The following is a 26,250-nucleotide window of genomic DNA, read 5'->3' on the forward strand; positions in this document are numbered from 1 at the left end:
CAACAAATCTCATCGGTGTTATACTTATTCAGTCTTTCAAACAATCTAAAACATTTTTCGACGTACATATCGTTATAATTGTCTTGAAAGCTGTCAAGTAAACTTGTGAATTCGATCATCAACCAAGTGTTGCTTTTGCTGCCGCCTAGTGGTGTTTGGACTGAAATACTTAAAAAAAAAAAAAAAAAAAAATGTGGCCAAGGTTTGTGATGGACCAACGGCCAAAGATTAATGACATCAATCCAGAATGGCTTAGATATAAATAACTACTGGACAGCCATAAACGTCAACTAATTTATTACCCTCTAGTCATCTGTCATCCATCCATCCAGAATTACCAAGAGGTCAATACTGTCTGTCCTGCAGCCTATTCAGCCATTTTTTCTTTATTTTTTGCAGAACGGACATCAAGAACGGATTTAGCCCATATGATGAAACATGGAATTTTGCAAACTTTTTCATTATCGGTGATAAAGTGTATGAGCTAGTTAGAAGAATATATCTATAATGCAATATCTAAGATGTTGTGAATATATCCAAGCAATATTCTTACAACAACAAAATAAATAAATAAATAAAATAAGACAATGTTTTAATAGATAGGTGACATTTTTTTCACTGCATTATCTAATATAAGAGAGTCTATGCAGGGTGGACACCAAAAATAAAGATTTTTGTTACAAAAACTTGCCAATATACAACAAACAAGGCATCTACACAGGCTTTAAAAAAATTGTAAACATTTCTTTTAATTCAATGCCACAAGAACAACAGGTATTACACAATTACATTATTAACAACATTAGCTGCCATGGAAAAACATAAATTTCAGTGCTTTTAAAACATTACATTTCTTTCTTTGTTTTTTAGGTTGTTCCAAAAGTTTTATGGTTTAAATTTAAAGTCATCTATAAAATGTAAAAAAAAAAAAAAAAGAGAGATAGAGATTTGCATTGAGGTATTTTCATTGTAAAACAAATAACAGCATAACAATTGCATGTATTGTTCTTTACTTTGCAAAATGTCTTTCTCAAAAGTAAAAAGCACATCAAACACAAAGATTTCTATCATATACCCTATAGTTTCCTGTTATAGGTTAAAACATCTACACACAAATTTAGTCTTTTTGCTACTTCCCCTTTTTTCTAAGCATGACGTTCTCTCAAAAGCCCCGCCTTCAGAAGACATGTCAGCCAACCCGATGTCTGCACACACCTGACTATGTGCATTGACTGACAGGCAGAGAAAGCTTCTGATTGGCTATGAACTCTTTTGTGTTGCCTTGGCCTGTGTCAGTGGCAAGTTTGTTTGCTCAGTATTTCAGAGACATTAGTCAGGTAAATGGGGCATTTTATGTGTGGTGCTTCAAAAAAGCATCTTTAAGACATAACCTTTGGTTTCCATGGAGTTCTCAAGTCATGTTTACTTCCAAACATTTAAATCTGGTTTAGGATACACAGAGAAGCATGGCATGTTGTATGGCTTCAATATACATATCAATCAGTCAAAATAAAAATTAGTCTTTGTGATTTTAGTTTGAAGTTAGCAAACTAACTCATTAGTCTACATCAGTATGCTGTTAAATGATTACCTTGACAACTGTTCGTAGATGACCTTTCATGGCATCTTCTCCTTCCTTGTGCATTTTTGGTGCTCAATGGAGGAAAGAAAGTTACAAGGGTTTGGAACAACATGAGGGTAAGTAAATGATGAAATTCTCATTCATCTGTTCTTTTAATATATTTCATGCAAAGTAGTTTATTTTTTTAATTTTTGGTGTGTTATGTGAAAACAGTTTTAGATTGATGCAGTTTTGCTTTTTATGTCCCCTTCATCCACTTTCCAGCATGCACTGGGGTTTTAATAGTTAATATATAATTACATTTTGGCACTGTTTGCAGTGTTGTTATTGATTTTGTTGGCATGTTTAATATGATGTCAGGTTGAGTTTGTTCCTCTCTACAACAAAATGATCGGTTATTTGATTGTTAACCTCAATGGGTTTCATGTGTAACATGTGTTTTTTGAATATAGTATACTAAGTGATAAGTCATTGGTTTAATGCTTTATGCATTTCTAACAGAAAGCCCAGAAGACACAATGCACATATTCAACAATTGAAAGCCATTCAAAGCATGTGACCAAGAATATATCAGAATTCATATTTTATGATCTACTTGCAGTTTTAATGACTCACTTTTATGAACCTTATTTGATTGCTGCAAAATTGTAAAGTTGAATTATACTATACCATTTTAGTGACAAATTATCAGTTCAAGAAAAATTACTTTAATTTATCTACTAAATGTTAATTATTCAACAAAACAAGAAAATGCATGTTTTCCCAAATGAAACATTAAGCGTGTTGTGACAGGATCAGTTGTTTCAGTCATGTATAGCCTGTAGTTGTTCTTTGCTCCAGCAGATGGCGCTCTATGTACAGATTTTACTCACTTATTTTTCTCCACATTTTCATATGAAACAGCAGCTCGTGTAATTTCTCAATCTGTCAGTGAGCTCAACATATAGTTCATCTCAGATACATATAAACCCAAAATTCTGCAATAAAACGTTTTCGGATCCATTCGCTTTTAATTCCAGACAGTCCTATCTATATAAATCTTCCCCGTCTGAAACATTTGCTTTCTCAAATTTCGGTTTCTTGGATTTAAAGATGTAGCCTAATCTTATTCTGCCATTTTCATTGAAGAATTGGCTGAATCTAACTAAATCTGTTATCCAAAAAACAAAATGTTCATTTGCCTATAAGCAAATCATTTAGACTTGTCTTCCCTTCTGATTATTTTTTACACCGTTTTTATTCCTCTGTATATTACTGCTGCTTTAATCTTAAATCATGGGACATTTATATGTTTTCTTTAAATAATAGTTTGAGCATGCATGTCTTTGGAGATGTTGCATTTGGGGCAGGGACGCATTTTACATTGTTCACATATCCTATTTATCAACAAGAAGTAGCCTAATATGCTTGGTATTCACCGTTAGCATTATTAATATTGTGTTTAAATATTGTATGTATAACATGGACAATATCAGGCCTATATAAAGTGTTAGCGGAAATGTGTGTGTGTGTGTGTGTGTGAGGGGCAGATCGGGCTGCTCTGGGCTTTTGTCCTGGGGTCGTGCACTTGACCTTTTGTCTGAACTGCGAACAGCTGCTGCATCACGAGCTCTTCTGACACTGTCTCCAGATATATGAGCACTGCAGAGAAATCACTGACCAGCGGCTCTGACATGGTTAAAGTTCAGAGACTGTCCACTTCATTAAAAAAGTTCTTGAGATGAAGTCGAATACGTGAAGCATTAGAGGGTTTTTATAATTAGAGATTTTTTCATTTTGAATTGATTCCTACTGAGATTCTTCCTTTCTTTCGTTGCAACTAATTTAATTCCGCCTTTATTGCTAAAGAATTAATATTGAGAGAATGCAATGGACGCGAATATGAGACGATACATTTATGATTTTGTAAAACCATCGGAGTCACACGTCGGTGAATCAAATGTCTTAAACCTTTTGATTCGCCTTCATAATAAACCTTTTAATAAATAACAATGATTAACATTTTGATTACACAAGAGAGGTGGTTTTATTGGTGAGAAGAAGGGATGAAGATTAACTTTTTAAATATTTTCCAAAGGGTACCAATGTGACTGACGCATGTTCACAAGAAACATGACTTCATACAAAATATAAGCTTCAAAATAGGCTAATAAGCGTATAGCGTAGGTATGAAAATATAAGGGTAATTATCATTTTATATGTATTTATTTTGAATTCTAATTATCTAAAGTATTTGTAAAACAGAATTAAGTTTTAAGAACGAACGAGCATCTTATTGAGAGGTTAGATTTATTTTCATTTCACCAGCTGTTAGCAATATAGTTGTAGCAGTAGTAGTAGTAATATAATAATAATAATAATAATAATAATAATATTAATAAAAGCAGAAGAGCATCACCTGTTAAATATAGGCTGGTTTAAAAGATTTGCCCAATAATGTTAATGTTAAATGTTAAGTGCCGAATCAAAGGCCCGATATCAAATTATAATAAGCTATGAATCGTAATTATACGCTGCATTTTAATTCAGAAGAGGCTGTGTTACCTTTCAGCACGTGGCACAGAGGTTAAAATGCATGAACATTTAAAATAAGATGAAATTTTGCAGGTAGAAGAAGAGGATTCCCAAAGCCTGTTAACATTCAGACTGTAGTTTTCTGCGTCTTCTGTTCATTAAAATTCCGAAGATCCTGTAATTTATAATTAGGCTACGTAATATAATTCGATCATATACCAAAACACACTAACAACACTCGTGAACGGGCTGTATCCAGATTTCTGTCTTTTTTTTTCTACGCGCAAAATCCGACAATTAAATGCTTAAAAATATTTATTGATAGTCTATGGCATTAATCCAGGTATAAAATATAAAAGGAAACGCAGAGCTAGATGTATAGCCTATAATATAATTTTCATATATATGTGAAGATGATATTAAAATACCACAGTAATTCAATGACCTTTCTGATCCTGTCCGATCAATGCGCGGTGATTTTAGGCCGGTGATTTTCAGTCAAGTTCACGTTCACAGCACGTGAATCTCATATAGATTTTTATAGAAGCAGAAAAATAAAGGAAAGAAAGAAAGCTAAAGAACCTACTTTAGTGAAAATAAAGAGTTTTTTTTTTTTTTTCAAAGGTTATTTTACGTCATTAATTATTATTAATTTCACATGCTGTATCAATTAAAGCCAGACATGAGGCCTGGTCTTAACACAAATACCAAATAGGCTACATATAAATGATGCAACGGAAAACAGTGTAATGTATAAGGACTTTAAGAAGCAATCAAAATGAAAATAAATGTAGCTTTCTACAGGAACAGATAAATATATTCATAGCACAGAAATTTATTTACAATTTGGACTTACCTACAAGAGAAAAAAAAAAAAAGCCAAAGCAGAGCAGAGGGCTTGTGGTTGTCCTGTCTGATGATTTTTGCAGGGTTTGAGGAGCAGACGCTGTGAGACAGGGTGTCGGGCTGCTGTTTGAGGTTAAGGTCACGGGGTCAGCAGACAGACAGCAGTCAGGGGCTTTAACCACACAGCACATTGGATGTCATACGGAGGGCAGAAATTGGGTGGGTTAAATAAGGATTTACAATTCTATGAATAGCATCAAGGTGCTTCAATCTCCACAATTTGACATTTTGTGCAGAGCTGTGAAGATTTTTTTTCTTTCCATTACCGCAAGATTAAGATGAATTTTCTGTATAAATGTGTCCCTGTTCACCAGCACGCTCTTTCGTTCTGAATTTCTTTCTCTGAACTCTGAATTAAATAGTACATTTTCATAATAAATATCTGAGTTAAATATAAATTCATATCCATAAACAGCATGAATCAAAAAAAAATTCAATCAAAAAAGTTTGCATAAAAACAGAATTCAGAATTTCTTGAATTTTTCTTGAGTTAATTTTGAGAGTTTGAAGTGTTTATATTTTTCTCAGACTTTACTGATGTACTTTCTATTTCAATAGCTACACTGAGAAAAAAAAAGTATGTAAAATATTCACTCACGATAAATTTGCTAGTAAATCTTACAAAGAATGGCAAGGAACACATTAAATTAAATGTGAAACTCTAAAGGAGAAAACTGAAGTAGTGCATTTCGTGTAAAATGTATTACAAGATATAAATAATTAAATACATTTAAGAAATATATAAAACAAACACATTTTCTGTTAAAACCTGCCAAAAATCATCAGTCGGTCAGCAATAAATGCTCATTTAAATCCAAATGAGAGAATATTCACTATAATATAGATCAATCTAATGTCATTCAATATAGTGGTATTTGACAGAATTTATTAAGGCCTTATTCTGGATATAAAAAGCGTGAATAAACCTATAACTTGCATCTTAGAAAGTTAATATATGTCTAGACTGGACTACAGCTTATCAGGACAGTTGACTGAATCATTTATACATTTAGATGTGATTTTGTCAGTCCATCTTTTTAGATTTTAGAGGCTCTGTGTTGAACCCCAATCGTTCTCTCCAAAAACTCAAATAGAGGACCATGGTTGCCATATCAACCGGCCACCTGACGTGTTACTGTGGCAACAGCAGTATTAGACAGAAACCGCTTATTACATGTCCCATCTAAGGGTGAGAGGGAGGGGTGGAGGGACATCTAGATTAAAAAAGAATGAAACAAGGAATAATACTGGCTACTAATGCTACTAGTAAAAAGAGGAGAGACTGATAACAGCTAGTTTAAAATTGTGCAGCGGATATTAATTCCTTATAAGAGTATTAACCCTTTCACTGCAGCACTGCTCTGAAGTAGAGCATCTTAAGGCAGTGAGAGGCTCGCTGATATGGAGAGGGTGACATTTGTGTCCAAAGAAAGAGGCAGGAGTGAAGTGTGTTGGTCACAATGCATATTGTTTGTGTCACACCCGCAGTTCGAATGATTTTTAATAACTATGACAATTATAATATTGCTGAACGGTTTAGTGTAGGTAACCGTATTGCTGGTTACTTCTGTTGTGAACTCCAGTGTTGGCAGCGTCTTCAGAGGTGATTATCACCATCTCTCATCATCAGCATAATTCAAGAATATTTTATTTTATTTTATTTATCCCAGAATATTCATTTATTTATAAGTTAAAATATATTTTTGCACTTTGACTACCATTATAAAGTGTATTGTTAATGCGTTTTAAACTTCTGGATGATTCAATTGTTTTTGATTGAAAGCATGCCAGATGCTGCTTATGGATATGAATTTATATTTAACCCAAATAATTCTTATAAAAATGGCCCATTTAAGAGAGTTGTGTTTCAATGCCAGATTAATGTCCTTTTAAGTGTAAAAGGTTTTTTTTTTTTTTTAGATTTTTAAAATATATATTTATGTGTGTGTGTGTGTGTGTGAGAGAGAGAGCAAAGATATTCCATTAATTAATAAACATTGTTTCTGTAATTGATTACTGCTTTATTAGAAGAATTATATAATGATAAAGGCTAAATATGCACTAGACAAGGAAATCAAATGTAAATAGAATAATGCACATAAATAATGCTGCTAAAAAGGTAAGTAAAGAATTAACATAACACATCAAGTACCCTGTGTGTGTGTGTGTGTGTGTGTGTGTGTGTGTGTGTGTTTAGCGTGTTGGGGTAATTAACCCACATTAGATTAATCTACGAGGGTGGCATTTGTATCACAATGAAAACAGTGACCCCCAGCACTGCCGTGGGGCACACAGACATATAGAGGTCTGGCAGCGGGCCAGACACGCACGCGTGCATAAACAAACACGCATGCATACGCACACATTCACACAAGCAGCCGAGATCCACGGCGTTATGCATTCAGATCCATCCATTACAGAAGTAAATATAGTGTGATTGATTTTACTTCAAAACATGCAATTTTATTCTCCTAAAATGGGAAAATGTATAGTGTTAAGTGTCATTTCTTAAGGATAATGCATCAGTTTTAGTGCATGATTTTGTACTGATTCTCAAGGCAACATTCAGTAATACACAATCTAGCAAATCTGGGGTAACATTCCCACTTGGATTATCCTAATAATTTCCTTCCAAAAGATTCAAATCCACAGTAGGATTTACCAGCTATTGAAACTTTACCCCAGATCAATAGCGACTGGATTTAGGGCTCTTGTGTTCTGTTATCCTCACAACCTCTGAAGATCCAGAACACAGGTATCACATCAGGAACATAAATAGGATTTCCCAGCAGACATGTATTATTCCAATTCCTCTTTTCCAGCTGAGAAATAGTGTTTATGCAAAGTGGCTCACACTGTGGCCCACATTCGTGAAAAATGCCTTCCAGAAATGATAGCTGCTTCTGGGGTGTTGAATTGTTTTACAAATAAATATATATTCAGCATGAGTCATGAAATTACAAATGTTCTTCAACAAGACCTGGCCTTGCTGCCGCCACCCACATTTATGTAAAGCACCTTTGGCTTAAGCATATAAATTTACACATTTTACAGACTACTCCGTATTAATAATTTAGCTGAATTTTTGATTTACCTGTTCCATATAAAAGATTTAAGCAAATCCTTGATTTACAAAGATGGTTATACGATAGAGCTCAACATGTTCTAATCTCTAAAATAGAATAATAAACAATATTTGAAAGATGCTTCTTTTTGCAGGTGGTGCTAGATGCAAAGAAATTTAGTACACTTTCTTTTTAGCTTAACTGATCTGCAAAATGTATGCACTAACAAAGTGTGATTAAATCATCAAAACAATCATTTAATCAAACAATGTTAGAATAAGAAAATCAATTTGATTGATCATATTGACTGATATACTCATATTATTTAATATGGAATATGGTAACATGTTTTGTCATTTATTCTCAAACTGTATTGTTTTTACAGACGTGATGCTGAAGTATAGCTATAATAAATGTTGTTACTTTAATTTGTGCATATTTAGATATCCCAGAGTCTCGATTGCTTAATGCATTCTTACACATTTGTTATCTGTGCTGTATTATAAATCGATTAGATTATACTGTGCTGGTTTTGGCATCAACATTAAAAGCATTGTTCGGTAAGAGAAATAGAAATGTTCTGTTCTATAAGCAATTGAAAATGATTGCAGCCATTAGGTGGCGCTGCAGAAGCACCTGCCTCTATCATCACCTCATTCTGCTCATATGGTCATCGAGCACATTTGTATAGTTTGCCAGAGTCCTAGAAACATTCAAGTTGATTTGTGACTACATGAAAAATAGATTTAAGATGAAAACCTCTTAATCATCACTCGTGTGGCAAAAACTTTCTTTTTTTTACTCCTACTTAAGAAGTCTTTGGTTCACAGACAGCATTTCATCTTTTGTTTCCTTCCAAACACATGTGCTTATTTAAATAAGATGCAGTGTGTTTGTTTTACTGGATGTGTGTTAATTTGAAGCTTGCATATTGCTGTAATTAAGAAAAACAAGTATTATAAAGCAAAAAAAAGCACAAACCCAACATCTCTCTGAAGCAGCAGTGAGTGGTGTGTTCCTGCAGATGGATGAATGCATGAATCAGAAGTTGCATTCAGCTGTTGGTCCATCTGTGGCAGATGAATTCTATTCTTTTGTTCATATAGGCTGTTCAAGGAAACGTCATTATATGGGCTTGAAAATGACCATGATTCTGCTGCTCAGCTGATGCACGTGTATAAATAATAAAAACTCTCCTATTTTATATAGTGCATGGAAAAAACGGTTTCTGCACCAAGATTTTGTGATGCACAATATTTTTAAATGCATAACATTTTAAAATGCACAAATATACTGTGCTTATATTATATACGGATTGTCCCCCCGTGCAAATAGAAAATTCAAGCATCATAATTTGGATTTATTTGATTATAATAAACTTGGAATATGACAATGTGTGTGACCGATAGTACATGACAAGAATCATTTTGGTTCTCTTTGAACAAAAATGCTTTAAAAAATCATTTTCATTTACTTCTATTTTTTTATTTATATATTTTCAATTAATATTAAAATAAGTGTTCGCTTGGATTCTCCAATGCATAAGTTTAAGGAAAATATGCAATTTCACATTTAAGTTAGAAAAGACCAAAAAATAAATTTCGTGCATATTAAGCAGCAAAGAACTTGGATCAATTCAGGGTCGGTTTTTATGACAAAACGGAAACGTTGACCATAACAGTTCTACAGCCATTCAAGCACGCGCGTGCACGGATACACACACACACACACACACACACACACATACATTCACAAAGAACACAAAAGAATTATCATGACAAAAGACACAAGTAGAGTGAAAAACACTTCAACACTCGCTCCTTTCATGTAGAAGTTTTAATGGAAACAATTTTCTTCCTGCTCGTGCACAGATGAAACACATGCCATGTGCTACTGGTAAAATATTGATGCGATTATTATTGAGACGTTGTGTATATATGCCATGCTCCTTTTACTCGACCTTAAAGATGTTTTTCAAACAGGCTATTTATATACTCATTTTAAATGTGTTTTACACGAAATTGTAATACGCTGGACATATTATTTCCTTTTGAATATTTTATTAATTTGTTGTTGTTATTATTATTGTAATTATTAAAAATGATTAATAATAACACTTATTACATTTGCATTTTTGTTTACACAATATAATCTCCGAGATCCACTAAGGCTAAGCTATTTAAAATAGGTTCAGAATTTTTTTTTTTTATATACAGGCTATATTACCCAACGCTTTGATGGAGAGACGCTGGAAATCAACAATATACACTCATAAAAAGCGATTTTTACATTAATTTAAACATAAATATGACATTTTTTAAATGGAGGCCTGTTTATATTTATGTATTCGTCTCCGAACAACGACGACTGCTAAAATAAACCGCTCTGTTGTGATGCTCAAGTTTACAAATAATACATTTGCATTTATTATATTAAATATCGTATTTGGCTACATTTCTATCCAATCTACAATCAATAAATCGATATTATATTTTAAACATAAACTTTCCACGAGCCCTGTTGATTGACAGAAACATTTATATATATTTTAATAATATGATTTTTAGAGCATGCATAATTATATGATTATAACAAAACATTGCGGTTCCTTCTCCACTGCATACTCATCATGTAACTAAGTATTATATATTTCTGATTATATTACCCCCAATCAACTGGCTTCTCATTTCACGGCAACTTTGCTGTTTTATCCTCCTCTTTATTGTTTGTTGTTTATGTGCAAATGTAAAATTGTCCTATAGTCTAATTCCATCACTTCCCCCCTCTCTCCTCCCTATCTCCCTCCTCCCTCTCTCTCTCTCTCTCTCTCCCATCCTGGAATCTTATTGATCCAGGAGGAGCTAATTATCTCTTCCCCTCGTGACTGTGTAATCAGCACATGCGCAGTGTGTTAATTCCAGCCATTTTTTGCACGAAAGTAATTAGCAGGAATAAAGACCAGACTGATTTTTTTTTTTTCCACTCTCTCCTCCTTCCTCGAACCGAAGCCAGGGCGCGTCTGTCGTCTGCAGTACAACCAAAAACAAACCCTTTTAAATGCTTTAAGAAACAGTCAAATACCTCGTTTAACTTCAGCAGCATGATGTGTGAACGCGTGCATCTGTGCGAATGGGATCTATAAACGTGTTTACTGGAATACAAAGCGACGCGTCCAAATGTAAGTTTGTATCCGATGACTGTTCTTCTCCGATACAGTAGATTCTCTGCTCATTTTACGCATTTGTTTACGCAGCATGTATAAACGGTAACACTAATGAACTACATAAAGCATGATTATTTTGCACGACTGCTTGTTTTCTTTACTAGTTAGTCATGACATGTTTATGACATATTCGCGAATGTAAAGCGCGTCCTATTCACTTTCTTCGATGTCACTGTCTTTCGCGAGTTGAGTTTGAAGTTAGAAAATCTCTTCTGGTGTTCTCCTACCTGTTTTCTCCAAGAGTTGTCGCCTTCTTGTTAGTCGCTTAAGAAAAAGACCGAAAAGCGTAAAGTAACGTCCTTTGTGTGTGTGCTTTTGCTTTGACGAGTGCTCTTGTTGCTGTTGTGCATGTCAACACGGCATCAGGCTCGTTTTCAGCGAATGCATCAGTATTGGTTCGCGCTACGAGTCCAGATCTTCCGTGCAACGAGACGATACGAAGTAGCTATCCGAAGCCTCTGTGCGTCCTTCGCGTCGCGACGCGACGCACTTGCGCGCATGCAATAGCGTGTATTATTTATAAAGATAAGCGGACTCAAAGGTGTAACTTTTTGGTTTTGCGTCTGAAATGAAGCGAAGAGCGTGTAAGAAGAATAATTAAGGTGGCCCTGATGTCCTGGGCATGTTTGGTCAAGCCTGCTTGGACTTATTCCTTCAACTGTGTGTGTGTGTGTGTGGGTGTGTGTTGTCCCCAGAAGTTAGGTAAATATAATACAACCTAAAAGTGACTTACAAAGAGTATATTTTATTACATTCTAAAATGCAAAAATAATTTCAAATTTTATTTAAAAGTTTATGGTATGTCTGTGTTTACAAACACACAGAGGAGAAAAAAAATGTTTCTAGAAATTATCAATGATAAAATGATTCATGAAGATAATGTTTTTTATTTGTTGTGTATGCGGTAATTTTAATTATTATATTTATTAAATCTGTGTATATATATATATATATATATATATATATAGTGTGCCCTCTTTTAGATAAACATGTTGTTTGAGTGTGTGTGTGTGTGTGTGTGACCGATTGACTGTGTTTGGGTATTGTTTTTCTGTCCTTTTGTGAATCTGTCACACTGTGACAAATAGTTTCTTTTTTATTCATTGTACAATAGTTTTTGGCTTAATAGTTGAAGTAGTTTGTTTTTGAGCAGCTGGGCTCATAAAAGCAAGCACAGATTTCAGGCTTGATTTAGAAACAAAAACATTTTGAGAGTACCTTATTTAGTCATTTAGCTCCCTTGATGTTGCAATGTTCACTTTTAGAAATGAAATAAATACAACTCCACATTTCTAGGTATAAAATCAGTGCTTGACCTGAAATGGAGTGCTTACACTGGAGTTCTACAGCGAGAAAATAAACACCGAGCTTGAGGAGCAGATACAAATGAAGCGAGCACAGACTCTTTCTTCTGAGAACGCACACAAGGAGATGGTGTGGGACGAAAGAGGATTGGCTCACAGGTCAGAGTTCACTGAGTTAGGGAACCGGGTGAAAGGAAGAAGATGGGATGAAAGGGCACAGCGAGAGAAGAGAAAAGTGGACTCTGCAGGGTAGCGGTGTCAAACAGATAATGCTGAGCCAATGAGATTGTTTGAAGGAAATTGTTCACGATAGGGTTCCGTTGAAGCATTTCTTTTACTGCATTAACCAAATTTAGTGGATGCACTGTAAAATATCAGAATATACATGATAGATGTGACCCTGGAGCACAAAACCAGTCATATTTGTAGCAATAGCCAAAATGATCAAGTTTTCTTTTATGCCAAAAATCATTAGGGTATTAAGTAAAGATCATGTTCCATGAAGATATTTTGTAAATTTCCTACCGTAAATATATCAAAACTTAATTTTTGATTAGTAATATGCATTGCTAAGGACTTAATTTGGACAATTTTAAAGGTGATTTTCTCAATATTTTTATTATTTTTTTTAATTATTCATTTTTTGTTTTTTTTGCACCCTCAGATTCCAGATTTTCAAATAGTTGTATCTCGGTCAAATATTGTCCTATCCTAACAAACCATACATAAAGGGAAAGCTTATTTATTCAGCTTTCATATGGCATTTAATAAAAAAAAGACCCTTATGACATGGTTTTGTGGTTCAGGGTCACAAATGTTTATTTTTGTCACTCATATACAATCAGAAAAAATATAACAGTCACATTTTAAGGTGTGTATGTAGGTTGTTTTGTTTATTCGATGTGTTAGTGTAGTCTCTAACCTTGCAGGACAGTGTAAAGATTGTGTAGACATTGTTGGGTTTGTAAATAAGGTGTTGCAACATCTGAATAATAAATTGTGTGCGTTCGTTTGTGAGTCTGTGTGCACACACTGCCTTCAGGGTTTGACTTTTTCTGTTTATCATAATAATAGCTGGGGTTGTGGAGAAGTGAGGCACATCGGCAGATCAGTCACTAAGGCCTCTCAAACACACACACACGCTCACTCGCACACATGGAGGGAGACACACACACACACACACACACACACACACACAGCCAGAGAACAATGCAAGGGGCCCAGCCTGTCAGTTCAAATTCTGCTCTCCATCCACGCCTTGAACAGACTCTGTGTGTGTGTGTGTGTGTGTGTGTGTGTGTGTGGAGGGGAGAAACGAGGGTGATCAGTGATTCTGCCTCACCTCCGCGTTGCTACTGTCAACTCTCACCAGAATTCACTGCAAATATTGAACTATATTACACTGTCTGCTTTAGTCCAGGCAGAAGGAGGTGGGTGCTGTTTGCCGTGGCTGTTGAATATATAGATTGAAGGTATAGTTTATAAAAGGTGCATAAACCGCAGTCATGCAAAGGTCAATGAGATTGTTGAACACCTTTTCTCAGAAATGGACTGGAAATGGAGACAGACAGCGCCTGTAGTGAGCAACAGAGATTTTGCAGAGCGTTTTCAAATAGTGCAGAAATGTATTTCTGTAGGGGTTCTGTATATGATTAGCATTTTTCTTAACAATGTATATATTGATTAAAATTTCAACTAAGTCAAAATTAGCCCTGTTTAATTAATGCATGAGCTGTTGGATTGTTAACCAGTAGTTACACGGTTATTTAATTATTGTTTATAGTTTAGCAAAAAGGCAATTAGGTCGAGTTTTTGCAAACCAAGTAATTTCTGATGGATAATATAATGTTATTTGTCCACCACCCATTTTCAAGTCAGTAATTATCCTCCAACAGAATGTAATCTCTTGTCAGTTTGCGAGATTGCATAAATCATTGGTTAATACCACTGATTAAAAATATACATATAATACATATTTTTTTCCAGCTAGTCTGTTCCATTTTTGATTTGCATGTTATTCAGCTCTACAGGATTTTGGATTATGATCTAGCTGTTAAAAGGAGTTAATCTTGCACAAACATTTTCTTTTTCTTTTCCTTTCTCATTTCACAGTGCTTATACTCGGGTAATGAATGCAGGATATTTACATGAGTAATCCTTACAGATAAAAGCTTTAGTGCACAGTGCCACTTTCCATGAGATGTGTGTAACAAGTGCTGCATTTTGACTGTAGAAGAGCAGCGTACACAAGCGTTTCCCATGCGTCGTCAGAGGCACAAGATCAAGTCAAATGAATAAGAACTCTTTCAGTGTAGCATTGATTTCATAATCCCTCCGGATCTTGCTGCAGTTTAGATCAATACGTTTACATCACGCTCAGACTTTCACACTAGAAACTGAAGCGTGTGTGACTTACTGTAAGCATGCTGACAGAATGCATCAGTGTGCATGTGTGACACATTAGCCTGCCTGTTGGAAACTGATATATGCAAATGCAACTATACGCTAATACATGCCTAATTTTTTAGGAGGCAGCTGTCACAACACTGTCACAGTCCTGCTGTAACATCAGCATTACCTTTTGACTTTTGACCCTACATTTTTGTCAGTCACTTCCTTTTTGTATGTCATATAGGAAGAGCATCAGCATTTTACTTCCTGTTAGCATATTTGTTCTTTGCTGGATGACTAATCTAGAAACATTTTAAGGCCTCAGTTTTCTAAATTATATAAGTAATACATTTTCCCCACCTCTTGCACTTTTTTGTCCACTCTTTCTTTTTTTCCCCTCTCTATCTTTCTCTCTCTTTCTTTTGAAGTTTTGCTCCTGAATGGGCTAGTGTCTCTAATGGAAATGGGGCATTAAATCAAAGATCAAAGACAAGCACACAGCAGAGAGGACAGCTGTCTAAATACAGTGGAAGAAAATGTGTATGTGTTTGCGTGACTGCGAGAGAGAAGGGAGAGGGTGTGGGGTTAGCAGGTTCAAGTTTGGTTTGATTTGATACTGTCATTTTAGAGTTCAACCCTTGTAACAATTTTCATTCTTGTCTTCATGCATTCATGCATGTGCTTAAAAAGATAAAAGTAAAGCAAAAGCTGGCATGAAGACTGAGCACACACTTGAGTGTTTCAGGTGGGGTTTTTATGATGTCTCGGGTACTCTGTAGTTTAAATATGTGCTGTGTCATGTTGTAGGCATGTAAAGCATGCTTCATAATTATTAGTTGTGCTTTATGGTAACATTAGATTAGCATTAAAACAGGAAGCCGAGCCCCTGAATCAGCAAACTGCGCTGTGAATGTGAAACCACTCTCTCCAACAAAACAGCAGTGCTTCCCACACAATATAGTCCTTTTTTTTTTCTTTTTGTCTGTCAGATTAAGCACTTCCTTTCAGTGGTCAGAAAATGTTGATAGTGAGTCCCAGGAGGTCAAACTAAATATTAAATGAGCTGTTTAATTTATATGAAGTTTGCAACCTTTCTTGCAACTTTCTATCAGTAAACATGAAGTAAACGTCAAATTAAAATGAATAAAATAATACACTTAAATGAGTAACAAGATTGTTATATATACATGATTCCTGGTCTCAGGTCAATGCAGTCAGTTTTCCTGTATATTTTTTGTGTGTGCATTATTGCCAGTACTGTTAGTGTCAGGGTTCATTTTAGGGTTAGTGCTGTTTTGTGTAATTCTCAGCCAACATCTTGGTCTTAATCTACACACACGCTTCTAGAGAGTAATTGGTTTAAGATGTGTCTTGATTCCAGCTGTGTGCCCCCTATCAGGTATCCCAGAGAGATGGGTAATTAACCTAGCAGCTAATGAGATACATCACTAATTACACCACACACACATGCACACACGGAGCAAATAAAATTGGATATTCATCGATCTGTACAGGAAGTCTAGTTTGTGTCAGCATGGCAGTCTGTTTATGAATATGTGTCTCCAGCACTCTGTGTTCGCTTAAATGAGTGGACTTCCATGTTCATTTTTGAAACATTGCTTTTGGCCTTTTAAGCCTGTTGTTTTAGCTCCTGTTTGAGCTTAAATCAGTGAACACATCCTTTAGCCTGGTGTGCTAGCATCCTGCTCTTGCTTCCAGTAAGATGCTTAGCATTCACGCTATCGATTTTCCCATTAGCACTTTAGCCCCCTCCAGTAGAGAGGATCAGAGAGAGCTCAATATAACAGCTTGAATCTGAGTTCAAGAATCTGCACCCTTCAACCTAGAAACAGAGCAATTAGCCCCCCAACTGCAATTCACAAACCCTATACTCTCCTCAGACACCTTCTGTGCACATGCTTGTTGTTTTTACGCTATTTAGGTGACTTAACTGTAGATAAATCCAGTAATAACTATAAGCACATTTTAATTATTTAGCTGTAGCCCACGGGCTAACCACAAGGCAGGCTTAAGTAGCAAAATCATATGTTTGCGCATTTGTAACATGTACCAGCAGCACAAACTTACACAATTAAAATGCCTGTCCAAATGTGAATCTGTTTCTACTTAGCATTAATGCAATTTGCAATTATTTTAGGTACCTAATATAAGGTGAACCCTGTTGTGAAAGGCTGCATTAATATATTTCAATTTAATTCACTTCAGCTGCTTTACTGATCAAGGCCTGTGGGGGCCGTGTCTCTGGAGAAACCTGGGACTAGAGTCAATAGGGAACTTATTCCGGAGGCGCTGTCACGGGGCAATCCCCCGTAGACACGGCCCTATGTTCTGCTCAGTTGCCTAAAGGGAAATATAATGCAGATGGAGGGGGGTGGGGGGAGCCGAGACAGACAGAGACATTTAATTGAGCAGATCTTGGTGATTCCAGGAATTGTCTCTCATGTAATATTCAGCTCTCGGTAATACAGCTTGGCAAAGAGCTATTGATCACAGTCTAGACCTCTTTCTGCTTCCCTTCACCATTCCAGGGTTCCTTGTCTCTGAGTGGTGACACTAAAGTTTGTTATGCTGCTCAAATGTAAAATACTTCATATGTTGCTGTAATTATGTAAAGTGCAAAGTGATTTTGAAAATCAAAGTTGTGATTTGGATTCTAAATTTGACACCTTTTCTCTTTCATTCTCTCTCTAGGCCAGGGTGGGATGAATGTGCTCAGTAGCTCAGAGGATGGAGTGTTGTGACTCTGTCTCCAACAATGGAGCCTCTGGCCCCCACACACAACAGCCTCCTGGGCTCTGCAGACCACTGGCCCCCAGTCCACTCCTACTGGCCAGAGATCAAGCCATTCATCAGAGCACAGCAACTCTGTCCAAGCAGGGTGGACCAGTGGGGCGGGCTGAGGAGGAGAGACTTGCAGGGAGGCATGAAGAAAGAGTTAGGGAAAAACAGGTTAATGAATGTTCAACCAGAGAGATGTTAAAAGATGCAGCGGAGAGGGAGAAGGCAGATGAAGAGGAAGAAAGTGATGATGTGGAGAGGCCTATTGGAGAGATCCTGTACCAGCCTGATGGGTCTGCCTATGTGATGGAGAGTAAACTTACAAGTGGTGTGCCCTCCTCCTCGTTAGGTTCCCCTTCCTCCATCGTTAGAACCTGTTACATTTCCTCATCTCAAAGCCCCACTCCACAGATTTTTCGTGTCTTCCAATTGCATAATCCTGACAACAGTGATAGTCTAGCTCTGGTGACCCGCCAATCCAAAGATAGTGCTCCTGACATGGCAGGATCATCAGAGACACAAGTGACATGGTCCGGTCTAACCAAACCCATCCTGATGTGCTTTCCGTGTCGGCTGTCCTTTGGCCGTACATGCTCGTTTAGGGCTCATGCTTGTCGGCAACACAATATCACCTTCAGCGATGAAGAACAACATTTGCTCTCTTTAAAACACACCTCTGCCATTTTACAGCCTGCCGGCCCAGGCAATCGGCCGCTCCTCTGTTTCCTAGAACCAAAAAGGAAGTGTGAGTCTGTGGTACCATTGAACCTGGCATCTCTGACCTCTGGGAACAGCACAGAGGACACGGCAAGACGGAAAGAGAATGAAGACCCTCTGACCTCTAAGCCAGGTCTCCCTCTCCTGCCCTCTCCACCCAGAACCTCCCCTGCTACCTCAGTACCAAGCCCTGCCAAAGACCCTTCAACCCTGGGAAGAGAGGGCACACAAAAAGGCAAGGAGGACGAGATAAAAAAGAATGGAGGAAGTAGTGAGGGAGGAGAGAGGAGATTGTGTTTAGAGGTAGGCAGCACTGTAGATAACAGTGCTCACAGTATTAGCAGCAGTAGCGGACAAGAGCACATTACTGAAGCTGCTCTGTCAAACCAAAGCATTTCAAAACCTCCAAACTCTGTAACAATAGCAACCAGCTTTATGAACAACACCAAAACCCTTACAGACTCTGAGTCAGAGTGTGGAACAAGCTTTAACTGCCACGACCCTGCACCTGCTTCCCTTGTTGTGGTAAACCCGTCCACTGTCACTATTACAGAACAACTTGCCAACCAAGAGAGTGCCACAGCAACTGAACCAAATGACCAGTCAGAGAATGGTAGCGCCATAGCAATGGAACCAACCGCCAGGTTGTCTGAAGATGACAGACATGCTGTCACTCATTCTGACCTGCCCAATAATCATAGCCATTCCACGTCCCCTACACTCAGTCCAACCTTAACCCAGACTAGTCAACCTATTCTTGAAGAAGGATACTCAGACACAGCCTCTAGAGGAAGGTTGGTGGTGGCCGGTGACGGAGGCTTCGTTGCAGCGGGAGACGATGTTCAAGGATCATCTTTCACTTTTGCCGTTCAGGCCTCTCTGGTACACACCAGAAACTCCTGCAAGACATTGAAGTGTCCGAAATGCAACTGGCACTACAAGTACCAGCAAACTCTTGAGGCCCACATGAAGGAGAAGCACCCAGACTCGGAGTCCGAACAGTGCCCGTACTGCAGCAGTGGGCAGAGCCACCCACGCCTAGCAAGAGGCGAGACGTATTCTTGCGGATACAAGCCCTTCCGCTGCCAGGTCTGCCAATACTCCACCACCACTAAAGGCAACTTGAGCATCCACATGCAATCGGACAAACATCTCAACAACATGCAGAGCCTGCAGACGCAGTCACATGCGCACAGTCCAGCATCCCAGCCCAATCCTTTAACCCATTCGCATCCTACTCTCACTCACCCCACCCAAGCCAGCTCGCCCTCTCCATCTAAGCTCCGGGGACATGCGTCGTGGCGGTGCGAAGTCTGCGACTATGAAACCAATGTGGCACGGAACCTCCGAATCCACATGACCAGTGAAAAGCACACGCACAACGTGCTTCTACTGCAGCAGAACCTGGCACACATGCAACGTCAACGTAAGCACAATGCCACCGAGCTTTACCGCCACTGCCAACCTCAGAGTAAACTGCCCGATGCCATCACTCCTCTGTCCTGCAATGAAACCTCTTCGCAGAAACTCTTTGAATGCATTTTATGTGGCCGCTTTTCTTGTGACACTCTCGAGGAACTAAGTCAACACCTGACCATGCAGCGGTCATTACCCAATTCCTACTGGAAGAGCACAACAGGAGACACCCACCATTGTCGCCTTTGCCATTACGCCACACCTCTGCGAGCTAACTTCCAACTGCACTGCCAGACAGACAAACACGTACAGCGCTACCAGCTTGCTGCACACCTTCGAGAGGCCAGTAGTCAACATGGAAACACCGAGGAGGAGGACGAAGAGTGGCGTCTTATGTGTGCTGCTGCTGGAAGTCAGGTGCAGCTCAGGTGCAATGCTTGTGACTATGAGGCCAGCAGCTTGGAGAAACTGAAGCTACACACCATGAACTCCAGACATGAGACCAGCCTAAGACTATATAAGGTAAATCTCACAATTCAAAACCAGAAACTCTTGTGTACAAAAACTCTGGGGCCTGATATTCCTGTCAGTATAATTCACAAAAGCCCAAGATGCCCTGAGTGACGCCATTCTTCCCAAGGCCTTTAAGGCCTCTTTGGTAATTGAGATGGATTGTATGTTATTTTTTCCCTCCTGCTAATGTGGTCCATTAACTCAGCACATCTCTAATCAGTTTAGAGTTCTGTAAAACAAGTGGACTGGTGTTTGTCACTGTGGATGTGCTTTCGTGTCTTAGTGTGTGCATGTGATATTTCACTGGATTCATTTGCTTTGAATCTGTCTGCTCAGTTTTCACCAGACCTCAAACATAGGGAGAGATTTAACGTTTATTTGAGCAAAGCTTGTTAAGTAACATATACATAGGTGTTTTTACAGGGCTGTATTGATCCTGCATTGATCTATATTGTGCTGTCCACATTAGAGGAAGCCACATATTGATCATTTATGACTACGTGGTCAATATATGGTTTCCGCTAAAGTACTTGAGTATGTTATTTACTGGTGTTGAAATGTGAGCTGGATGAAGTAGAAGAGTGTTTTATTCATTGATTTAACTTCTTCTCTTATTTCCTTCCTTTCACTGTCACACATGCATACATCTTTAATGTTTATCTTCACTTTCTCTCAGTATTTGCAGCAGCTGGATGGAGCGGAGTCTGAAGATGTCTGGCTGCACTGTGTGCTGTGTGATTTCTCCACTCAGAACAGCCTTTCTTTAGTGCAGCACTCCCATTCATTGAGCCACCAGAGAGGGGAGGGGCTGCTCAGGCTACAGCGAATCCAGAAGGGTCTGCAGGATGAGGAGGAGCTTGGTGCCATCTTTACAATCCGAAAAAGCCCTGCTCAAGAAAATGGTACGAGACACACATGCACGGTCGCTTTGTAAATCATAGAAAACTGAGTTAAGTTCAAGGCTTTTGCAAAGCACCAAAAATTGTCTTTTCAAACCAGTTAGTTTAAAGTCGCATTTCAAGGGAGGAAAATGAGCAGAATCCAACACACTCATAAACAGAACACCAGCTTTTGATGCTAGATTTACATTAGGGATGAAGTCAGGGAGAATTCCTTAAAACCCAAATCAAAAGACTAACTGTCCCTTGTGTGTTGCGCTCATGACGCTCAAGGCTCTAAAACACACAACAGAACAACAGAGGGGAGGGGCTAACAGACGTGCTGAAAAACAGAAAGAATAGAGACAAGAGGGCAGATATTTACACTGGGGTAATTGAGAAAACCCGGTGGTGGAGGCAATTAGCATTTAGTTCTAACACAGAATAAGCTCAGCTAATTAATTGAACAGTAGCCTGACCTTGGCACCCAGCCTGTTTGTATGTGTATATGTACATATGCATTTGTGTGCGAGAGAGAGAGAAAAAGAAAGAGAGTGAGTGCTGTGCTTTTTGTACAGAATGGTAGGAATTGATTTTGTTAATTGACTTGCCAATAATCACATTTGTAACATCTTCACTGGCAAGAAAGAAGCTAAACTAGAGGGTTAGCCAGTCAATGCAGCCAATAAAGGCGCAACCCACTAACGAGCCATGAGTTAATTAACATTCTCCAATTAACATTTTAAAGGAAAGGCACAGGAAAAGCCTAATATAGATTCCTAAAGACTGACAGGTGGGTATTATTCACTGTTTTTGCGTTATTCACATTTTATGTGTTAATGTTATATTTTAATATTTTGTTCTGTGTTCTCAATTCTAACTTTTGTTATATTTGTTTTGTAATTTTTAAAATCTTTACTCTTCAAAAAAACAAAAAAAAAACAGAAATCCTAAAGATGGAAAAAAAAGAAAGCTTAAAAGACAGTATACTGGTGTTATATTCACGATGAACAGAAATGGTGACATGCAGGGTACAAGAAAAGGTTAGCAGCCAATGTGTCGTGTGCAATCAATGCTGAAGTCAGTGAGTGAGAGTTGAGTAGCTGTTTTAGTGTGAATTTGAACCTGTAGGAACATCGGATCAGTGCTGCTTCCGACCTGCTGGAGCGCCGCAGCTGAATGGCTGGTTATTGATCTCTTTAGGAACACCAGGGCATTGCCTAATTTATAATCAATACTGGATCAATGCTGCTGAGCATTTGTATATTGATCCCCGGGACGAGTAGGAAGTGCTGATGAAGTGTGTGTTGAGTGTGCGCCTGGAGTGTGTTAGCATGTGTGGGTGCATCTGATCACTTCATTACTGGCCAAAATGACCTCATCATGCTGAGCCACGGCCATCTGTTTTGTCCAAGACGTACATGCAGAAAGAAGCGCACACAGATGCATCATGTCCATTCAGAGTGAATGAATGCCCCCCTTTGAGTTTAAAGTGGATTTTGAATACAGCTTCAAAATTAAGATATTTATGCCTTTGATAATTAAGTTTCGTGATTGGATGTAAAAAATGTTTGTCTAAAATAAAATTTGGTTACATTTGGATTATTTTTGCATTACACATTCACCAAATTTTAATTCACTATTTTGCATAAAATGTACAAATTGCCATTTTGTCACTATTTGAACTTGACATGCAACATATTATGAATTTCACTATTTAATGATTTCCTTCAGTGCTATGTATGTTGAGTTACTGTTGTTCATTAATGCATATATTTATTTTTTTCAATTTCCATCCTTAAGCTTTTTTGTTGTGATTTTCCCTTTGCTATGCTTAACAATAGACTAATATTTTTGGTCAGGTTCAACGCGGTGTGTGTGACTTTGAGAGAATGACTGAGCGAGAGGGCTCAATGGGGCGGTCGTAACTAGAGCGGATTTGACAGTTTCAGGTTATGTGTTCTGTGTTTATGGGTGTGTTGGTTTGATAGGAAATCAATAGCGTGTCTGTCAGGATAATTGGTGTTCAGATGGCCTTTCTCGCTCTCTCTCTCACCCTCTGTCATAATCACCTTCTCAAAGAACCACCAGAAGATACCTCGGCCTGCCTTTGATTGGTCTGTTATGACAACCCTCATGCATTTTTTTTGTTTCCACTTGCCCCCCTCCCCTAATACCACAACCGCCCCCCTTCCCAAAACCCACCCAAATCAACTCTGTTCTTCTTTTCCCTTCCCCCACGTAGCAGAACAATTACTCTGCTAAGAAAGCAGAAAGGCAGAAAGCAAGAGAGAAGAGGATGAGGAGAGGGAGGGAGGGAGGGAGTTGAATGGGGTATCTGGTTTAGTGTGTCCCGAGGCTGTGTGTTTTGTACCTACGGAGCTCAGCCGAAGCTTTTAGATGCTGCAAAAGAACAACAGAGCATCATTGCGCTTTTTGAATTGCCAGCTCTCTGGATTCTTTTTGATTGTGGAGTCTCGGAGCTCATCTGCCAGATTAAAAAAATAACAAGCCAAAACTGAAGGCTGTTGCCAAAATACTGCAAGTAAATATCATCCCACATGTTTTGAATATGCAGTCAGTTCAATTTTCAGAAAAAAAGCCTGTTTTTGCAAGAAAGCTACAACTAGTCTCAAACTGAGCACAATGCAAAGACCTATTGTATAAAGATCATTTTTAAAGCCTGTCATGGCAGCATTGTTCGCCAATTTGTGCTTTGAAATGGACTCTTTGTGTGTGACCTTCCTGACCTCTGCTGCATTATCTTCCTCCTGTGACTTTTCAAATCCCCACAGGTCAAATGAAGCTCTGCTGACGCCACTGACTTTAACGCTTCCTCCTGATTTTCTTTTCTCATATATCTCTTTGTGTGTTTTACTGTAGAGGATCAATATTTTTAACTTTTGTGTTAATCTAAAGGAGATTGTGTACATTATTACTGTATTGTGCCGGTCTGTCTTTGTGTTAATATGTTTGAGCAGGTTGGTTGGGTCTCTCCGAGCTAGTGGAGACTGACCCCTATAGGTTTGAATGTGATTCTGCAGTCAAACTTGTTTTACAATAGCACATGCATGCAAAAGATTTCATGCAATGACTAGTTGGCTAGTAAATCAAATTTGTCAAATGTGATGCGCTCTCTGAACTTTTCTCTCTCTTTCTTTTCATTTTTTATTTTTAAGGAGATAAGAATGGGATGGACTCTCCCACTGAAGTTACAGCTAACCAGGAAGACAGAAATAAACATGGAGACAGAACAGAGAAAAAATCAGGTCCTTAACAAAATCTCCCTTGCAAAACAATAAAAAAAAATGTAAAGATTGCAACAGTGGTTTTGCATCTGGTATTTCTTCAATACCTAGATTTTGCATTAGATTAATTATATTTCTTGTTAAAATCCAAAACAGTGACTTATTATTATCATACAAATATTATTATTTGCATTTTGCATTGTTTTTCCCTGCTGTCCATGATCCCAATTGGGAAACACTGTTTGACAATAAGTTTAGTGTTAATGTGCAATAATGTGTGTCCCTTTTAAATGATCTCTGTTTGCTGCTGCTACTCACAGAGGGATTTATTCAAATGGAAGCGGAGCGAAATGAGTCGTCTTCCAGTCCGAAGCGTCCCTCATCTGGATCTGATGAGTCAGTCGAGCCCTCTCCCTGCAAACGGCCACGAATACAGGAAGAGGTCTGCTGCAACATACTCTGCACTATTATTTTTTTTTTGTAAAATGTACCGTGATACTGCCATGTTATTTATCTATAAAAGTTCTTTAAAACCACTGATGCTACATACCATATTATTGTTTATATAAGATAAACAACACTGGTCCATCATTACTTTTCTGTACAACTAGCCGAATAATAAAAATGAGTCACTGTGCATAACATTTAATACCACTGCATATCTGATACAATCACTATACATTGTGCACAGAAAAAAACAAACCCTTATATTATTTAAAGGAACTGGATACTGCAAAGACAGCATGTAGTTATTGTCTCTCTGTAAAAATTTCTGTTTGTTTTCTCTCATTCAGATGCGGCAGTGTCCATTCTGTCGGTTCCGTCATACTGATATTGAGCGTCTAAGGAGTCATGTGATGAACCAGCATGCAGTTCAGCCTGCTGTCCGCTGCCCACTGTGCCAAGACACACTGCACAGTATTGCCCTCTTGCGTACCCACCTCACACATCTGCACAGTGTCACTGCAGACTGCACTCAGAAGCTCATCAACACGGTGAGGAGAAAAAAAGACACACAGTATGCATGTACTATGTAGATTTAGAATTTTTTGCTTATATGTATAGTTTGTCATTTTGTAAAAATTTAAAGCAACCTGGGATTTTAGAACAAAACAAATGTCCATTCCAGCCACAATCCTCACTGCAAAAAAATGTTCCCTAGTAAAAACATCTAAACTCCCTTGAAACAAAATAACTTAAGATATTAAGAATTGATTTAAAACAATATATTTTGAATCACATTTTTTCTCTCTAAAATTTACAGATATATTTAAAAAAATCTATTTGTCCATTTGTTCGGTTTTAAGGATTTGTATGTTTACAAGCAGCCAAATAATCAGCAACTTGGCTATTTTTGATTTATTGAGAATTTTTATTACATATTGCATAGTGTGTGTTAAATTATGCAATTTTGTGTAGGCCACATCTTATTTGCTATAATTATATGTTATCTTAGCTGTCAGCCATGCTGCTTTCTAGATATTAAAAAAACTCAGTCTAATGCTCTTTCTATATATGGTGTAAAATTGTGTTTATGCAAGAAAATGTTCAGCACTGCGTATGTGTGTATGCGGAGGGGTGTTCAGACCCTCAGTGACTCCAGTACGAGCTAGCGGAGACAAGTAACGACATTGAGTGGGGAAGGAGAGGTAGCTGCTTCAAATCCAATGAATATTAAAATTAGCTTTTTTATC

General features: G+C 37.8%; 1 protein-coding gene across 3 annotated transcripts in view; it reads left to right on the forward strand.

The window, feature by feature from the left end:
• Positions 1-1,141: 1,141 nt before the first annotated feature.
• The window catches only part of zfhx3a (zinc finger homeobox 3a), a 36,859-nt gene continuing 11,750 nt past the window's right edge, over positions 1,142-26,250 (forward strand). Inside the window, exons 1-6 of one of the 3 annotated variants that reach the window (XM_058751840.1) lie at positions 1,142-1,698; positions 17,698-20,439; positions 21,107-21,332; positions 24,488-24,577; positions 24,877-24,998; positions 25,351-25,551. In XM_058751840.1, coding sequence (XP_058607823.1) covers positions 17,713-20,439; positions 21,107-21,332; positions 24,488-24,577; positions 24,877-24,998; positions 25,351-25,551 — 3,366 coding nt within the window. In that variant the 5' untranslated portion in view covers positions 1,142-1,698; positions 17,698-17,712. Of the gene's footprint in view, positions 1,699-9,919; positions 9,964-10,973; positions 11,246-17,697; positions 20,440-21,106; positions 21,333-24,487; positions 24,578-24,876; positions 24,999-25,350; positions 25,552-26,250 lie in introns of those variants that run through there. The other 2 variants (XM_058751841.1, XM_058751839.1) reach the window with 2 other exon arrangements.

The sequence above is a fragment of the Onychostoma macrolepis genome, chromosome 18, assembly GCF_012432095.1.
Source record: "Onychostoma macrolepis isolate SWU-2019 chromosome 18, ASM1243209v1, whole genome shotgun sequence".
Taxonomy (NCBI): Eukaryota; Metazoa; Chordata; class Actinopteri; order Cypriniformes; family Cyprinidae; genus Onychostoma; species Onychostoma macrolepis.